This window comes from Periplaneta americana, chromosome 16 (genome assembly GCF_040183065.1).
Source record: "Periplaneta americana isolate PAMFEO1 chromosome 16, P.americana_PAMFEO1_priV1, whole genome shotgun sequence".
Taxonomy (NCBI): domain Eukaryota; kingdom Metazoa; phylum Arthropoda; class Insecta; order Blattodea; family Blattidae; genus Periplaneta; species Periplaneta americana.
The window spans coordinates 22,758,504-22,775,778 of record NC_091132.1 but is presented as its reverse complement, the minus strand read 5'-3'; the positions used below and the strand labels follow the sequence as shown (position 1 = coordinate 22,775,778).

Genomic DNA, 17,275 nt, shown 5'->3' with positions numbered 1-17,275 from the left:
TTATTGGGGATCATCAGTGCGGTTTTCGGCGTAATAGATCGACTATTGATCAGATTTTTTGTATTCGGCAGATAATGGAGAAAAAATGGGAGTATAAGGGTACAGTACATCAGTTATTCATAGATTTCAAAAAGGCTTATGACTCGGTTAAGAGGGAAGTATTATATGATATTCTTATTGAATTTGGTATTCCCAAGAAACTAGTTCGATTAATTAAAATGTGTCTCAGTGAAACATACAGCAGAGTCCGTATAGGTCAGTTTCTATCTGATGCTTTTCCAATTCACTGCGGGCTAAAGCAGGGAGATGCACTATCACCTTTACTTTTTAACTTCGCTTTAGAATATGCCATTAGGAAAGTTCAGGATAACAGGCAGGGTTTGGAATTGAACGGGCTACATCAGCTTCTTGTCTATGCAGATGACGTGAATATGTTAGGAGAAAATACACAAACGGTTAGGGAAAACACGGAAATTTTACTTGAAGCAAGTAAAGCGATCGGTTTGGAAGTAAATCCCGAAAAGACAAAGTATATGATTATGTCTCGTGACGGGAATATTGTACGAAATGGAAATATAAATATTGGAGATTTATCCTTCGAAGAGGTGGAAAAATTCAAATATCTTGGAGCAACAGTAACAAATATAAATGACACTCGGGAGGAAATTAAACGCAGAATAAATATGGGAAATGCGTGTTATTATTCGGTTGGGAAGCTCTTATCATCCAGTCTGCTGTCCAAAAATCTGAAAGTTAGAATTTATAAAACAGTTATATTACCGGTTCTTCTATATGGCTGTGAAACTTGGACTCTCACTCTGAGAGAGGAACATAGGTTAAGGGTTTTTGAGAATAAGGTGCTTAGGAAAATATTTGGGGCTAAGCGGGATGAAGTTACAGGAGAATGGAGAAAGTTACACAACACAGAACTGCACGCATTGTATTCTTCACCTGACATAATTAGGAACTTGAAATCCAGACGTTTGAGATGGGCAGGGCATGTAGCACGTATGGGCGAATCCAGAAATGCATATAGAGTGTTAGTTGGGAGACCGGAGGGAAAAAGACCTTTAGGGATGCCGAGACGTAGATGGGAGGATAATATTAAAATGGATTTGAGGGAGGTGGGGTATGATGATAGAGACTGGCTTAATCTTGCACAGGATAGGGACCGATGGCGGGCTTATGTGAGGGCGGCAATGAACCTTCGGGTTCCTTAAAAGCCATTTGTAAGTAAGTATGTAAGATTACATGTTCAAACTAGATTGTGTTTATTTTAAGAATGCGTAATAGTGTTGTACATAATGAACAAATCATGTATTTAATGTAAACATATTTTATTCCTTCAAATATAAGTTGTCTCCATCCAATACAAGAAAGGCATTATGAGTCAAATGCACGTGGACGTCTGTTGCAGACGTAAACAAACTTAATAATTCCGGGAAGCATGTGACTAATAACAATGCAGTGATACGCTGCTGACTGGAGTACAGCTGAGTGTAAGCAACGAAATAGATCCATTACTTACTTATTGGCTTTTAAGGAACCTGGAGGTTCATTGCCGCCCTCACATAAGCCCGCCATTGATCCCTATCCTAAGCAAGATTAATCCAGTCTCTACCATCATATCCCACCTCCCTCAAATCCATTTTAATATTATCTTCCCATCTACGTCTCGGCCTCCCCAAAGGTCTTAGATCCATTAGTTGTTAAATATTATTGCTACTTGTTAGTTATTTTTTAACAAAATTTAATAGTAAAACACGTTGCATATGTGTGTACTTTCCTCTTCAAGGCCAGGAGAAAAATTATTTAATGAAACTTGCCATGACATGTGATTTGGAGCTTTGAACATATTTACTTTAATGCTCGAAGATTTGGAGATAGAAGTGGGAGTGGACGAATGTTATTTATCAGTGTTGCCAACTGGACGACAATTTCGTTAAAATTGACGAAATTTCAATGTAGTAGACGGGAAAAGAATGGCTTTCACGGGTGACGGATTTTCTGGCGGAAATTACCATTTACATCGTCCTTTGACTTCTTTAGCTGTGTCATTTGTAGTGTTTTTGTAGTCTTTTATTATAAATAGGTTTCGGTTTTGTGAAAAGAAAAACAGCTAACGTAATATTAGATAGGGACGATATTACTATGTGAAGGCGAAAATATTTGAGACAAATTTATTATCTTGACGAGACTTGGATTAATAAGGGCCATTGTACTTCTGACGAAGAAAGTGGTTACACTGTATTAAGACTGCCACCTTATCACAGTAATTTATCGCCTATTGAACGCGTGTGGAGTAATGTTAAAGGTTACGTCAGAAGAAATAACGAGACTTTCAAAATGAAAGAGGTGCGTCAACTTCTACGCACAGCCTTGACCCAAGTCACGGTCGAAATGTGGCAATCTGATGTTCGTTACATCGTCAAGGCGGAAGAGAGAATGTGGCAAATGGATGGTCTCACTGATAACATGGTTGATCGTCTACTTATTAATGTGAGGGAGAGTTCTGATTCGGAGACAGATTATGGGTATTGCTGCATTATCTACAAGCGATAGCGACTCCAAATGATGTAGGTCTACTCGTAAGTTAATAATATTTGCTTTAAATTTAATTTATTATTGTCTGTAATATACATATTTGCATGTTTTAAATTATTCATTGTACACTTTTCTTTTTTAATCATGAAAGTAAGGCTGACCTGCATACATCGGTAGGATTGATGTCACATGTACTTAAAAACACGTGCTCCGCGTAGTAATACATAGTGCTAATGTTGATGTCAAGTATCTTTCTTATATTAGATATTATAGTCCCGTCGTTCTAATTTCCGACAGCCAATTACGTTGCAGGTAGGCTACATTTAAACGCGTGCGTCTTGTGATTTGCTGATGAAGACTGTATTCATTTGTTAAGGCTCGATCAATCTAAATATATAATCGCCCGCCATTCTGGCTCTTTCGTTGGTGTTCGCAGAAAGTACACGAAGACATTATTTGCCGCTCAGTTATTTGCTGAATTACAGTGCGTTTGATTTATTATCATTGGAGCTACGACATGATAATATTTAACGGTGTGGCAAATACATTCCTCCTGTGATAGCTCGGCAACGAAAGAACAAAAATGGCGAACGATACTACCTACCTAGACTTTATAGAGTCTTCACTTCCTAAGACATAAGCAAAGAGGAGGAGTCACGCCGGGAATAACAGCGTCGCGACTATAGTAGTAATGTCCTCATGGGGGAAGAAATGTTCTCATGAAATGTTGGCCAGTGTATGGGACCGGTGCCCACCCAGCATCGTGATGCACTTGGGGAGCAACGATAGGTAGCGAAAATCCGGTTTAGCAAACCAGCTATAACGGCTGGGGGGATCATCGTGCTAACTATACGATACCTCCGTTCTGGTTGGATGATCGTCCACCTCTGCTTCGGCATGTGGGCGTGAGGCCAGCAGCTGGCTGGTCGTACTGGGCCCTTCAGGGCTGTAGCGCCATGGATTTCCCTTTTTTTACTTTATAGGCCTAGTATGAACATCCTACAATAAATTCTAACTTAGTCACCTAGAATGGTTGAGCCATTTTCTTTTTCGTTCTGTGATTCATTATCATGAGTACAATCAATCAACTGCTTAGAATATTGGATTTTCTCCATTTGTTTTCTAATATGACAGTAAATATCTGTGGTATTATTAACACTTTTATCTGAACATGAAGAAGAAATTGTATTCTTGAAAATAATACTAGAATTCGCCTATACAAGACCTTGGCGAGACCTGTACTTTGTTACGGCAGTGAGGCATGGACATTGAGAAAGAAAGACGAAAGCAGAATAACGGCTAATGAAATTAAATTTATGAGATATACAGCAGGGGCGAATGCTAGTCACAAAAGTTAGGCTTGCTCTTTTATTCATAGGGGAAGAATGGAGGATATAATAATTCATAATTAATAAAAATAATCAGACCCACATAGGCCTAAATAATTTATTTTATAATTATGAAATCATTATGAGTCATGGATCATATTCGCTTATCAGATGTAGAAGTTCGATATACAGTAATATAACAAACATGGCCAACAAAACAGTTTATTTAATTTTTTCGACCCTGCCAACCAATGCATATTGTTGTATTGAGCTGCACTGAACCAGCGCACATATTCTCTATAATGTCTGTCTTCTCTTGAATAGTCCTTCGGGAAAATGGATTTAATAATAAGGTTTCAATAACACACAATTCCGAAGTGATTGCAATACTTGAAATTAATGTTTAAGAATTATTAATAATACATGCAGTAACTAACACGTGCATTCTGTTCATACAATTACATTGCACTCGCAAATCACAGCACATTCCCGCTGTCAGTACTGCTCTGTGTAACGTTAAATACTCGTTGGTGTAGCTCTCGGACCAGAGCTTCAAACAACACATAGTGCGCCTATGACGGGCCAAGGAGGAAGGCACTTGCGCGCATCATGTTCTCGCTATTATTACGTCTTCCCTGTAGCTCCGAGAAACGAGCAAGCGTTGCGATACTTGCGGTGTGCAACCTGCGGATGGTATTACGCCTATACAATATTCCAAAAATCAAAATAAATTTTAATGTACGTAATCCCATTTTGAGAAATACACATTCTACGAAAATATTGGGCTTGCGCAGCAAGCATAGCATGCCCTGAGAAATCGTCCCTGATATACAGCGGGAGTCCACACCTGTGGAGTAACGGTCAGCGCGTCTGGCTGCGAAACCAGGTGGCCCGGGTTCCATTCCCGGTCGGGGCAAGTTACCTGGTTGAGGTTTTTTCCGGGGTTTTCCCTCAACCCAATAGGAGCAAATGCTGGGTAACTTTCGGTGCTGGACCCCGGACTCATTTCACCGGCATTATCACCTTCATATCATTCAGACGCTAAATAACCTAGATGTTGATACAGCGTCGTAAAATAACCCAATAAAATAAAAAAAATAATAAAAAAAAATACAGCGGGATATACGAAATGGGATCACAAACACAATGAAGATGTAATGGAAGAATTACAACTAGAACCTGTAATTAATGACGTAAAACATTATCAGAACAACTGGATAAATCATCTGCATTGCATGCATAGAGATAGAATCCCAGAAGTCATGCTCCACTATCGTCTAAACGGGAAGAGATCTCTCGGTCGTCCAAAGAAGCGCTAGACTGAACATTCAACTGTGAGATCGTAACAGGTCATTTGGCCTAATACTTGAAGGGAGGAAGAAGAAGAAAATGTTCACATACCTTAAGTGGGTTTGACGACAATCGCCAATGGCATACACAGAGTGCATACTAGCCTATATGCCTACTGTATGACTGTATATATCAACTGAACTATCCGACTACCCTTTTCTTGAAATATTGTTCACAAATTTGAAACAGCAATGTGTCTGTTTGTGGTTTCAGACGGGGTTATGCAGGGGAAGGGAATACAGCTTTACATCGTACTCACGTATGGGGTACTGTACAAAAAGTAGTACAGCTATGATACACATTACGTAACAATCAACGGACTGTCGGGTAAACCGTTCTGCACGCTTGGCTAGCCAACCATGCTCTGTGTGAAGAATCTCTGTATGTAGCTATAATTGCTTAATTCTATAGACAGCAAGAAAAATTCACTTTCATTGTAAAATATTTCATACAGCCGAGGCATTCACAGAGTAATAATGTACCGGTAATGCTATGGTTTCCACGAAAGTCATTCATCGGTGAAACGCCAAATGTCTTGCTGTAAGTGTTAATGGAAAGGAAAGGGGAAGTGCTTTCAATATAGGAATAGTGTTCTACATTTAAACATTCTCATCGTACAGAAAGGAATGTGATCCTATAAAATTATCGATTCGAGATATTTTGAACTATTATTCACTGCTCAAACATGTAGAAAACGCGTTTTTAAAATGTTCAGCTATATAGGCCTATACAAAATACATTATTTTTGTACTAAAAATTGTCTTCTAGTATGAGAAGGGTCAATATTAACACTTTCTTTTGTTCTGTTCATAAGATGTCAAGCTTCAGCTGTTCTAAATATTACACTGCATTCTTTGGTCGTGTTGATTAGAATGAGCGTAATTGCAGAACAGTACTTGGAAGAGTTAAGCTTGCAGTGACTGCACATAATATTGTCATTTATGTCTCTGTTACAGATTTTGTGTAATAGTTATTATGTTAACTTTATATAGAATTTAATGCGATTAACCTTGCTTTGTTGGAAGTAAATCTCGAAAAGACAAAGTATATGATTATGTCTCGTGACGAGAATATTGTACGAAATGGAAATACATATAAAAATTGGAAATTTATCTTTTGAAGAGGTGGAGAAGTTCAAATATCTGGGAGCAACAGTAACAAATATAAATGATACTCGGGAGGAAATTAAACACAGAATAAATATGGGAAATGCCTGTTATTATTCGGTTGAGAAACTTTTATCATCCAGTCTGCTGTCGAAAAATCTGAAAGTTAGAATTTATAAAACAGTTATATTACCGGTTGTTCTGTATGGTTGTGAAACTTGGACTCTCACTTTGAGGGAGGAACATAAGTTAAGGGTGTTTGAGAATAAGGTTCGTAGGAAAATATTTGGGGTTAAGAGGGATGAAGTTACAGGAGAATGGAGAAAGTTACACAACTCAGAACTGCACGCATTGTATTCTTCACCTGACATAATTAGGAACATTAAATCCAGACGTTTGAGATGGGCAGGGCATGTAGCACATATGGGTGAATCCAGAAATGCATATAGAGTGTTAGTTGGGACGCCGGAGGGAAAAAGACCTTTAGGGAGGTCGAGACGTAGATGGGAAGATAATATTAAAATGGATTTGAGGAAGGTGGGATGTGATGATAGAGACTGGATTAATCTTGCTCAGGATAGGGACCTATGGCGGGCTTATGTGAGGGCGGCAATGAACCTCCGGGTTCCTTAAAAGCCAGTAAGTAAGTAAGTAAGTAAGTAAGTAAGTAAGTAAGTAAGTAAGTAAGTAACCTTGCTTTGTTCTGTTTCTAATTCCATAGCTACCCTTTAACCGCGATTTTATTGTGTGTATTTCACATTGTTGCCACTTAAATTTTATGAAGATGTGCTTTATACACACTATTACAAATTTCATAAAATGGAAGTACATAATAACGATAAAATAAAGTGTCATGGCAAAACTTAGTTCTGTTAAAGGGAAAAGTGTGTTAAATTTAAATCGCAAATCTTACCTAGGATTAATCTCGGATGTTAAAAGTAAATCAATGGTTAAGGCGAGTCCCTGAAAAAAAATGTGACAGGACCGCCATTAACAGATTACGTTGAACTTGTATATGTTTTGATGACATTAAACCTTATTATTACAAAACTATTAGATAATTAAAAACACAAAATACAGAGTGACCACAAAAGTCAGTTGACTCTACTGAACTGCATTTACTTTTATGCATTATGCTCGAAATGCTTTCCTATTGCATTAATGCATCGTTCAAATCTCTCGAGAAGACTGAAACGTAATTTCTGTAATAATTCATTTACTCGTCAAAGTTTTCGAATGCATCCTTAATGTACGTTCTGAGTTCTTCCAAGTGTTTCTGGCTTTCTGCTGTAGACAGAACGTTTGACTACAATCCAAACAAAGGGATACATTGCAGTAAGGTTAGACGAATGTGGTGTCAGCTCAGCAGTTGGACATCTGTGAATGCTGCGTTCAGGAATACACAGACTGCTGCAGCATAATCTGGTAGCGCACCATCATATCGAAATTAAACTTAACACGTAATGTGGGAATGACATCACTAGGGCTCGGATTTTTATGTACTGAAAATCGGGAAAATATGTAATTAAAAAGGAAAAATATTTAATTAGAGATTCAGCCTCAAATTGTTCATCACAAATGACTGACGATTATCGCGGAACACTGCCTTGTACTGGGAAAAAAGCGCTCTGGCCATGCATTCCCTACAGATATGTTTATGACTGAAAACGAAAACAGAGGCAACTAATGTTTATGAAATTATAATTACTTCCTGATCAGCATTATGATAACGTACAACTATTTTTAAGAAGAGTGACAAGACTAACTGTAGTAACTTTCGAGGAATGTCACTTTTGTTGACGTCATACAAAATTTTGTCCAATATTCTTTTGAGAAGATTAACTCCGTACGTAGATGAAATTATTGGGAATCATCAGTGCGGTTTTCGGCGTAATAGGTCGACTATTGATCAAATTTTTTGTATTCGACAGATATTGGAGAAAACATGGGAGTATAAGGGCACAGTATATAAGTTATTCATAGATTTCAGAAAGGCATATGACTCGGTTAAGCGAGAAGTTTTATATAATATTCTTATTGAATTTGGTATTCCCAAGAAACTAGTTCGATTAATTAAACTGCCTCGGTGAAACTTACAGCAGAGTCCGTATAGGCCAATTTCTATCTGATGCTTTTCAAATTCACTGCGGGCTAAAGCAAGGAGATGCACTATCACCTTTACTTTTTAACTTCGCTCTAGAATATGTCATTAGAAAAGTTCAGGATACAGACAGGATTTGGAATTGAACGGGTTACATCAGCTTCTTGTCTGCGAGGATGATGTGAATATGTTAGGAGAAAATTCACAAACGATTAGGGAAAACACGGGAATTTTACTTGAAGCAAGTAAAGAGATAGGTTTGGAAATAAATCGCGAAAAGACAAAGTATATGATTATGTCTCGTGACCAGAATATTGTACGAGATGGAAACATAAAAATTGGAGATTTATCCATCGAAGAGGTTGAAAAATTCAAATATCTTGGAGCAACAGTAACAAATGACACTCGGGAGGCGGTTAGCATGTCTGACCGTGAAACGAACGGGCCCGGGTTCAAATCTTGGTTGGGACGATTAACCTGGTTGAGATTTTCCCTCAACCAATTAAGAGCAAATGCTGGGCAACTTTCGACGCTGGGGTCTGGACTCCTTTCGCTGGCATTATCACCTTCATCTCATTCAGACGCTATATAACCATAGCAATTAAAAAAAATAGAAAGAAAGAAGAATGGGGCGTGTGAAGTGGACAGACAAAATAAGAAATGAAGCTGTGCTAGAGAGAGTGGCGAAGGAAGACTAGGCCTAATGCTGAAACTTTTCAGGAAGGGAAAAATTAATTGGCTGGGTCACTGGCTTAGTAGAAACTGCCTACTGATGGATGCACTGAAAGAAATGGTGAAAGGGAATAAATTTCGGGGCAGAAGAAGAAATATGATAGTAGAAATTAATATACAGGGTGATTCACGAGAATTTACCGTCCCTTACGGAGCTTATTTCCGAAGACATTCTGAGCAAAAAATGTCATATAAACATTTGTCCTAATCTCAATATTTTCAGAATTAAATTTATTTGAAGTTGTTTGTAAAATACTTTTATTATTTAGTTTTAAGGGCAAAAGAATATTAGAGATAAAGAATGAACTATTCAGGAGTATTATTTCTTTAATTATCTAATATTCTGAAGCTAAAAAGTGTTGTGAATTCTATAGTTGCTTCGTACAGATTTTCTTTTTTCGATTTTTAACTACAAAATTATATTTTTTCTCACGCATTTATCACAAGAATTGTTATAAATCACGCCACTCTTGTAAATTCTTCAAGACTGTACATTAGGATGCATGATTAAACTGTAAAGAATGAAGTTCCTAAAGTCGTATTATTTATAACAATTTTTGTGATAAGCGCGTAAGAATAATGTAATTTTTAGTCAAAAATTGAAAAAACAAAATCAACAACGCAACTGACAACACATTTTTAGCTTCAGAACACTAGTCAATTAAATAAATGATACTTCTGAATAGTTTATTATCTATTTGTAATATTCTTTTACTCTTAAAGCTAAAGAAAAAATATATTTTACTAGCAACTTCAAATTAGTGTAACTTTGAAAATATTGAGATTAGGACACATGTTTTTATGACTTTTTTGCTTAGAATGTCTTTGGAAATAAGCTCAGTAAGTGACGGTAAACCCTCATGAATCACCCTGTATATGGATTATATACGGAGACTAAGAAGAAGGCGTAAAAGAAGAAAGATTTAGGAATGCTGGATTTCTAGTGAAGGACTTGTCCTTTGGGAATTAAATTTTTAATGATGTGATGTTAAGCGCCCAATATTTAGAGCGTAAATAACAATAAACAAATTCATAAAACAGTTAATAGTATTTATTTCAATAATACATTTGTTGTACAACATACTGTATAAGATATAACATAAACAACTAATGCCCGGGTAACAATGTCGAAAATGTGATATTGTAAATGAAAATTATCTTAATATAAAGTAGCTATTATACATAACAAATAATGCAGAAACAATATGGCCTATATCGGTGTTTAAAGTGAGGTCATTTCCTTGTAGAATTTCATTCAGAAGCAAGATGAAGGTGAATAACATTGACGTCATCTATCTACAGTGCAGAATTAATTAGCATTAGAAAAGTTATAAGTTAGATCTTATATAAGGGAAATTATTGTTTCTTCAGTGATAGAGCTTTGTACAAATATACGAGTAGAAGAAGTGATTATAAAATTAGTTAACAGAGGATCTAGTCAGACAGTGCTTTAAAGGAGTGTTAAATGTGCAGGGCAATAGTAACTTGCACTACCCACTTTAAACACGGGCCATATCATCTGTCCAGTAACACCTTTTCCTTGAATGAACAGAAAGGAAATTATTATTTTTTAGTTGTACAAGAACACGCGTGGTTCGAACTAGTGACCATGTGCGTGGTGGGCTCCTTGGTTGGCCCCGGAGTGGTCGTTGCCATTGCTGTTGATGACGTGTGCGTGGAAGCCGTCCTTGTCCGCCACGTACTTGACGGTCCTCACGTTGCCGCCGGGTTCGCTCAGGGAGTACTCGCCCACAACAACGTCACCGTCGCGGGACTCTTTCTGGCTGTGGTTATCTCCAGTCTTGTGGTCAGTCACTCCATAAGCGTACTGATACTTGGGATGAGCCTTGAAATCAAGAATTTTACAGACCACTTAGTTGATGAATTTAATGTTAAATGTTATGTTTTATTTAACGACGTTCGCAACTGCAGAGGCTATATCAGCGTCGCCGGTGTGCCGGAATTTTGTTCCGCAGGAGTTCTTTTACATGCCAGTAAATCTACTGACATGAGCCTGTCGCATTTAAGCACACTTAAATGCCATCGACCTGGCCCGGGATCGAACCCGCAACCTCGGGCATAGAAGGCCAGCGCTATACCAACTCGCCAACCAGGTCGACTTGAATTTAATGTATGCAATCGGAATTTTACCCTTGATTGAGGTTCTGGCTGATATGTGCATCTATTAATTATCAGGCAGTACATCTCACTTGACGATATGTATCAGAGGAAGAACAATTTTTTTGTATACATCTGAAGTCTGTAATATGTAGCTAGTCGGCAATGTATGTAATGGAGGGGGAAAGGAACTGGCCATTCTACCCTATTACCTCCTGGCCTAGTTGCCTCATAAGTGGTACCTTCTTGGTATCAGTTGTGAGGTTCAGATCTGTCTTCGGACAGTTAACTAAACAAAAACAAAGTCGGAATTTGATATCGGGCAGACCGTATTGATTTGATTGCATGGCTTGATAATGCTAGTAAATCAATGCGAAATATCGACCCTCCCAAGTACTAACATTGTAACTCAATTTTTTATGGTTTTGAGTTGTCCTAGTTAATATGGTCTTAAATTGTTTCTTTTTCTTCCAGTACTAGCATTGTAACTCTAAACCTCCCAAATTGTACGAGAAAATCTTATTGTTACTCTACATATCTGTTACACTAATTTACACGATCATTTTAAAACTTCATTTTCATCTCTTGAAAAATGTAAGAAAGTGAGGGTCGATATGTCGATATGTGACAAACATTTTAATTCTTGCAGAAAAACTGCACTTGTCACATTTGGTTTTGGCCGATCGTGTATTTTTAATAACCTTACCGATGTTGTTGGTAGGCCTTGCAAGTAAAACTTACAATACACGTGCGGTAAATAAATAAATCAAATCAACTTTTATTTATTTACTTAGAAGTAACGAACTTATTATTGTCGCAGACCACTATGTTCTATGAGAAAAGAACTAAGGGTGCTATGCATAGACATTTCGCTAGCCCGCGCTACGAGCGTGCTAAACTAACCCCGGCTATAGACTGATTACTTGTACAGGATTCATATCATATCATATCGCTAACACTGGTTTATGAATACGAAAAACGTTAGTTCGCTGTTCATCCACCGGAAGCCCGCGCTAAGAATGTCTATGAATATGGCCCTAAATGTCTTATTATACCTGTACTCTTTCTACATTGATTTATTGGAGTAGAGATGTGTACGAAAACAGGAATTAACGTAGATAAGAAGTAAGCGTGAAAACCATTTCTGATGACTTTTGTTTGTTACTCTGAGCGGCTCTCGTGGGGTCGTGGCTGAACGCGAAAACATCCATGGAGTAAAATACGGTACGTATTCAAGCATTAACCTATACCGTTATGCAATTTATTTACACTGATGTATAATTAATGTGTCACCTACAAACATTTTCTGTATGCTATTTATTTGTATTGATGTATAATTAATGTCAGCTACCTACTTCTTTGAAGACAAAACTAAACTTATTATAATTTATTTTATTACAACATTTCTACAATTGCTGCCGAATAATAACAAATGAATAACACCTATCGACAAATACGAATAATAACAAATGAATGACACCTATGGACAAATAACAAACGGTGATCACACATGAAAATGTTAGCGTCCAAAAACAAACTATTTATTTAAATTAAAAATGATTAATAATAATTTATTTTTTATTAAGATCGACCAAAAAATTGTATGAAATGCATGAGTTAAGTGCATAACAGAATCTCGGAAATAGAGAAGACTCGATTTCGTCTCCAACAACAAATGGTTTTTAACAATTGCTCTAGTCCACCGCTGTGGAGTAACGGTTAGAATGTCTGACTGTGAAACGAGCGGGTTAGTATCAGTATTTATGTATTTAACCTGGTAGAGATAAGGCCGTCAGGCCTTCTCTGCCCCTCTACCAGGGGATTACAACTACAACATGAACAATAAGATTACAATTAATATTAAATTTACAATTAGGGTTCAAACCCTAGCTGGTTCAATTTACCTGGTTGAGGTTTTTCCGGGGTTTTCCCTCAACGAATTAAGAGCAAATGCTGGGTAACTTTTGTTGCTGGACCCTGAACTCATTTCGCTGCCATTATCATCATTTCATTGAGACGCCAGTTGATAAAATGTCGTAAAATAAACATTAAAAAAATAACTGCTCTAAAAGAAGACGATAAGTAATTTGCTACAGTTTGTAGGCCCAGTAATGATTACACAATCGTTATACCTGGATCAGATATGTTTAATCGAGAAGTATTCCGCAAAAATGTCTTGAATGGGCGTAGATTGCAGGAAATAAGACATGTTCAAACATGTAACGTCGTTCTTGGGGATGACAGTTACAGTATTACGCTTGCCATAGGATTGCAGGTTTACGGGTCAAAACCAGGTTAGAAGAATACCACAGCATTAACACTATTTATTTTTTATCGATCTAAGAAATCCATCGCCCTCTACCGGGTTAAAGCCTCGAACCTCGGATGTACAGTACACCTACGACAATAAACAAGACGACTCAAGTCTTGATCGATTGATTTCAGGAGGACTAGATCCGGGATGGATCCTTCCACTTAGGCCGTTTATGCCCATTGTACGCCCTATATGCGATGATAGTTTAGACGGATGGCCGGATGGCATTCGTGAATCCGACGCTGACAGGCAGGCCATCCTTTCTGATCGGAATCGGCTACTGACGAGCCCTAAGACCTTAAAACCTAGGTCAAAAGCGGAAACCCTTACTACCCTCAGACATTACTCCAGCGTATTTTTACTATTGCAGACGATAGATGAAATTAGTGGAAAGTGGAGTGTGTTGATGGAATGAAAGAGGGAAACGGGAATACCCCGAGAAACATCCTCTGCGACGAATGCTTTGTCCACCACAAACTATCACGACCTCACTGGGGATCGAACCCGGGTCGCCTGGATGTAAAACCAGCGCGCTAACACTTGAGACGCGGTAAGCAGTACAGTAACTGAATGCATAATAGAAAATTTGAATTGCCTTGAAGACTAAGCAACACTTCAATGCACAAGAAAAATGTATCTGAGAGACAGTGACTCACCACATAGTCGATGGAGACTCCATGACCTCCCTGTGCACCGTGAGAGGCCACAACAGCTCCCTGTGCTCCGTGGTGAGCGAGGTGAGTTCCGTGATGGACGGCGTGGTGACCCGCTGTTGCTCCGTGATGTCCATGAGCCACATGGTGAGCGCCGTGAGCGGCTGGGTGGTGAGCCACGTGAAGGTGATTGTGATGGACTGGGATGACGTGGTGGACAGCAGCAGCATGATGCACAGGAGCAGCGTGGTGGACTGGTGCCGCATGGTGGACAGGAGCCGCGTGGTGGACTGGTACCGCATGGTGCACAGGTGCGGCGTGGTGGACTGGAACCGCATGGTGGACTGGGGCAGCATGGTGCACAGGTGCGGCGTGGTGGACTGGAACCGCGTGGTGGACAGGCGCTGCGTGGTGGACTGGAACCGCGTGGTGGACAGCTGCCACATGGTGAGCAGGCGCCGCGTGATGGTGAGCTGCGTGATGAGCGGCGTGTGCTCCTTGAACCGCATGCGCATGATGCGCAGGACTAGATTTAACGACGACCGGATGCGCAGGTCCCACGACTGGACCGCTGAAGTGCACGTAGGAATGAGCTTGTCCGTGTCCTCCAGATGCACTGCCTGCAGCAGCAGCGGCGGCAGCGTGACCGTGGTGATGGCTGGCAGCTTGGTCCAGCCAAGCCACTGTGTGCCCCCAGGTTGTGGCCAGCATCGCTGTCACCAAGATCATCTGAAAATATAACAGACCGATGCCCAATCATAGCTAAATCAACTCGTCAAATGGACTGCGATCTTATTTCCTGCGATATTTGTACAGAGTTGTCATTGGTTTGGTTTACGGACCTACGGCATTTGGACCGGCCGGCGCTAGTCCACCATCTACCGCCCATTCTGCTCCCCGATTTCCCTTCACGTTGGATATACCTATGCGTGCTGTGCAATTATGCGATTGTTGTGAATACAGTTTTGTGTGATATACCACATAGCATGACTTGCTATTTGACTCTAGAAGAAAGAATGTTTGTGTGCAAGACATTATGAGTCGACTATCCGGATGTGAAATTTCCGAATACTCGATCGCCGACAAGGCAGACAGTATATGAGTAAATAAATTTGATAACACGGGGTCGGTGTTAAAATGCCATAGAAACAGATCAGACAGAGGTGACATTTGCGCTAGTCTCGAACATTCGCAACAGTGAGACTGTTTTCACACGCCGTCACTCAGTGATGCTTCTGAACATCGCCACCTCCAGAAAAACATTAATTTAAATTAAAGCATTCACACGTGAAGCACAATCGAGCTACTGTGGTCGACTTTTGATACTAGCAGCACTGCATCCTTTAGTTGAAACTTATTGGATCTGTTCGTAAAAGTAGGTAAATATAACTAAAAAAACCAAGCTAATCATGGTGCGTTTAAGCCACAAAGCCTCGCCACTCGGAAGCGCTGCTAAATGGTAGTGTGTGAAAATTCCCTTAGCTGACGATTTATCACAATTTTGATTATGTGAGATTTGTTGTTGAAAGTGCAGTAGATTTTCTCCGAGTACTCCTGTTTCCCCTGTCACTTTCATTCCACAGTTGCTCCTTTATCAACGTGTCAAAAAAAAAGCATAAGTAGTTGAAAAGTTATGTTAAATACATTTTTAGTTGCTGTTCCTTGAGTAGTTAGAGAACGTTGTTAAAATGAAATATCACTATGTACATACTTTCCACATTCCCTACCTGTATTTTAGCCATAATTCCAAGTGTCTGCGCTACACTTCAGTACTGAACAACAGTGAATTGTAAACTGATGCCTGTGTACTCGTTAAGTTCTCTTTTATACTAAACCATTTCTAATGTCGATTCATTGTAATAATATTTAAGACAACGTCTTGTAATGTAGAAATTCCCTTATAATGACATTGTTATATAAAATAACATCATTCATTATCGGCAACAAATACTAGAAACGTACTGCATTGAACATGTATATTGTTTTTGTCTCTGCCACGCTACATTTCACACCTGATTAATTCGGGAGTAATAATTTTCAAGTTAAAAACTGTTACATAATCATGTGAATTTCATATCCCTGTCTAAAGTTCTCTGTAAGAATCCAAGTATTAGTTAGCTCTTTAATATTCCGCATTCCCGCACGAAACATTGGTTGCCTCCACAGTCAATGTTGGCCATCCTGAAAGATATTATGTTTGTATTTGGAATCGCTGTAGGCAATCAGAAGCCGTGGTTTACTTGCGTTCTAGTAGTTTGTGGTATTGGTAGCCGAGTTATGACGCAGGTAACCAACTGTACTTCGCTGGTAAAATCATGTTGGAGAGAGAAGAATGAATCTAATGATATGTTTTATACATCTCTGTGGTTACCTTTATGTATAGGTTGGAGTTCCCATTCATTACATGGATTGAAACTAACCACTTCCATTGTTATTTGTATGCTTCCTTCGACATTTGCTTGTTCATTGCTGCGTTTGTCCTTCCTGTCATGTTTCAGTCAGGAGTTCGATACCAGGCAGATGCTATGCGATTTGTAGTGGAAAGAGCTACTATTATGAGACAAGACAGGTTTTCTACGATTACTTACATTTATCATTTAGTTCTCATACTACTACTGCTGCATTTTTGACAAATGTAATCATATATATATATATATATATATATATATATATATATATATATATATATATATACTAGCCGTACCCGTGCGCTCCGCTGCACCCGTTAGAAATAAATATAAAGTAATTATATAATTAAAATAGGACATTTGATCCAGGGAACATTCGTGTTTGATAGAAGGATAAATCGTTTAATATGTTACTTAATTTAAATTGCATCCAAATAATTAAAATGCTATCATTTTGGTCCAGAGACACTCATTTGGTGCAATGACAATTCCTTTAACATGTTTCTTAATTTTTATTACATGCAACCATAGCTTAATGAAGATTGACATCATTTAGATTTAATGTGTATATTTTATTTTACTTGTTACAGGTTTCCATTGAATTATGGCAATAACTTAATT

General features: G+C 38.6%; 1 protein-coding gene across 1 annotated transcript; it reads right to left on the bottom strand.

Moving 5' to 3' along the window:
* Window positions 1–10,513: 10,513 nt before the first annotated feature.
* LOC138716534 (uncharacterized) lies at window positions 10,514–15,988 on the bottom strand. The gene is made up of 3 exons (XM_069849687.1): window positions 15,974–15,988; window positions 14,250–14,959; window positions 10,514–11,007 (listed from the first exon to the last, which is right to left on the bottom strand). Exons 1-3 carry the CDS (start codon window positions 15,986–15,988, stop codon window positions 10,974–10,976), a joined length of 759 nt encoding a protein of 252 aa, XP_069705788.1. The 3' UTR covers window positions 10,514–10,973.
* Window positions 15,989–17,275: the final 1,287 nt, after the last annotated feature.

What these genes read in the sequence shown, in the direction of transcription:
- LOC138716534 (XM_069849687.1), bottom strand. An exon ending in GAGTCTCCATCGACTATGTG is followed by an intron (nt 11,008 to 14,249) that starts GTGAGTCACTGT and finishes CTTGATTTCAAG; the next exon opens with GCTCATCCCAAGTATCAGTA.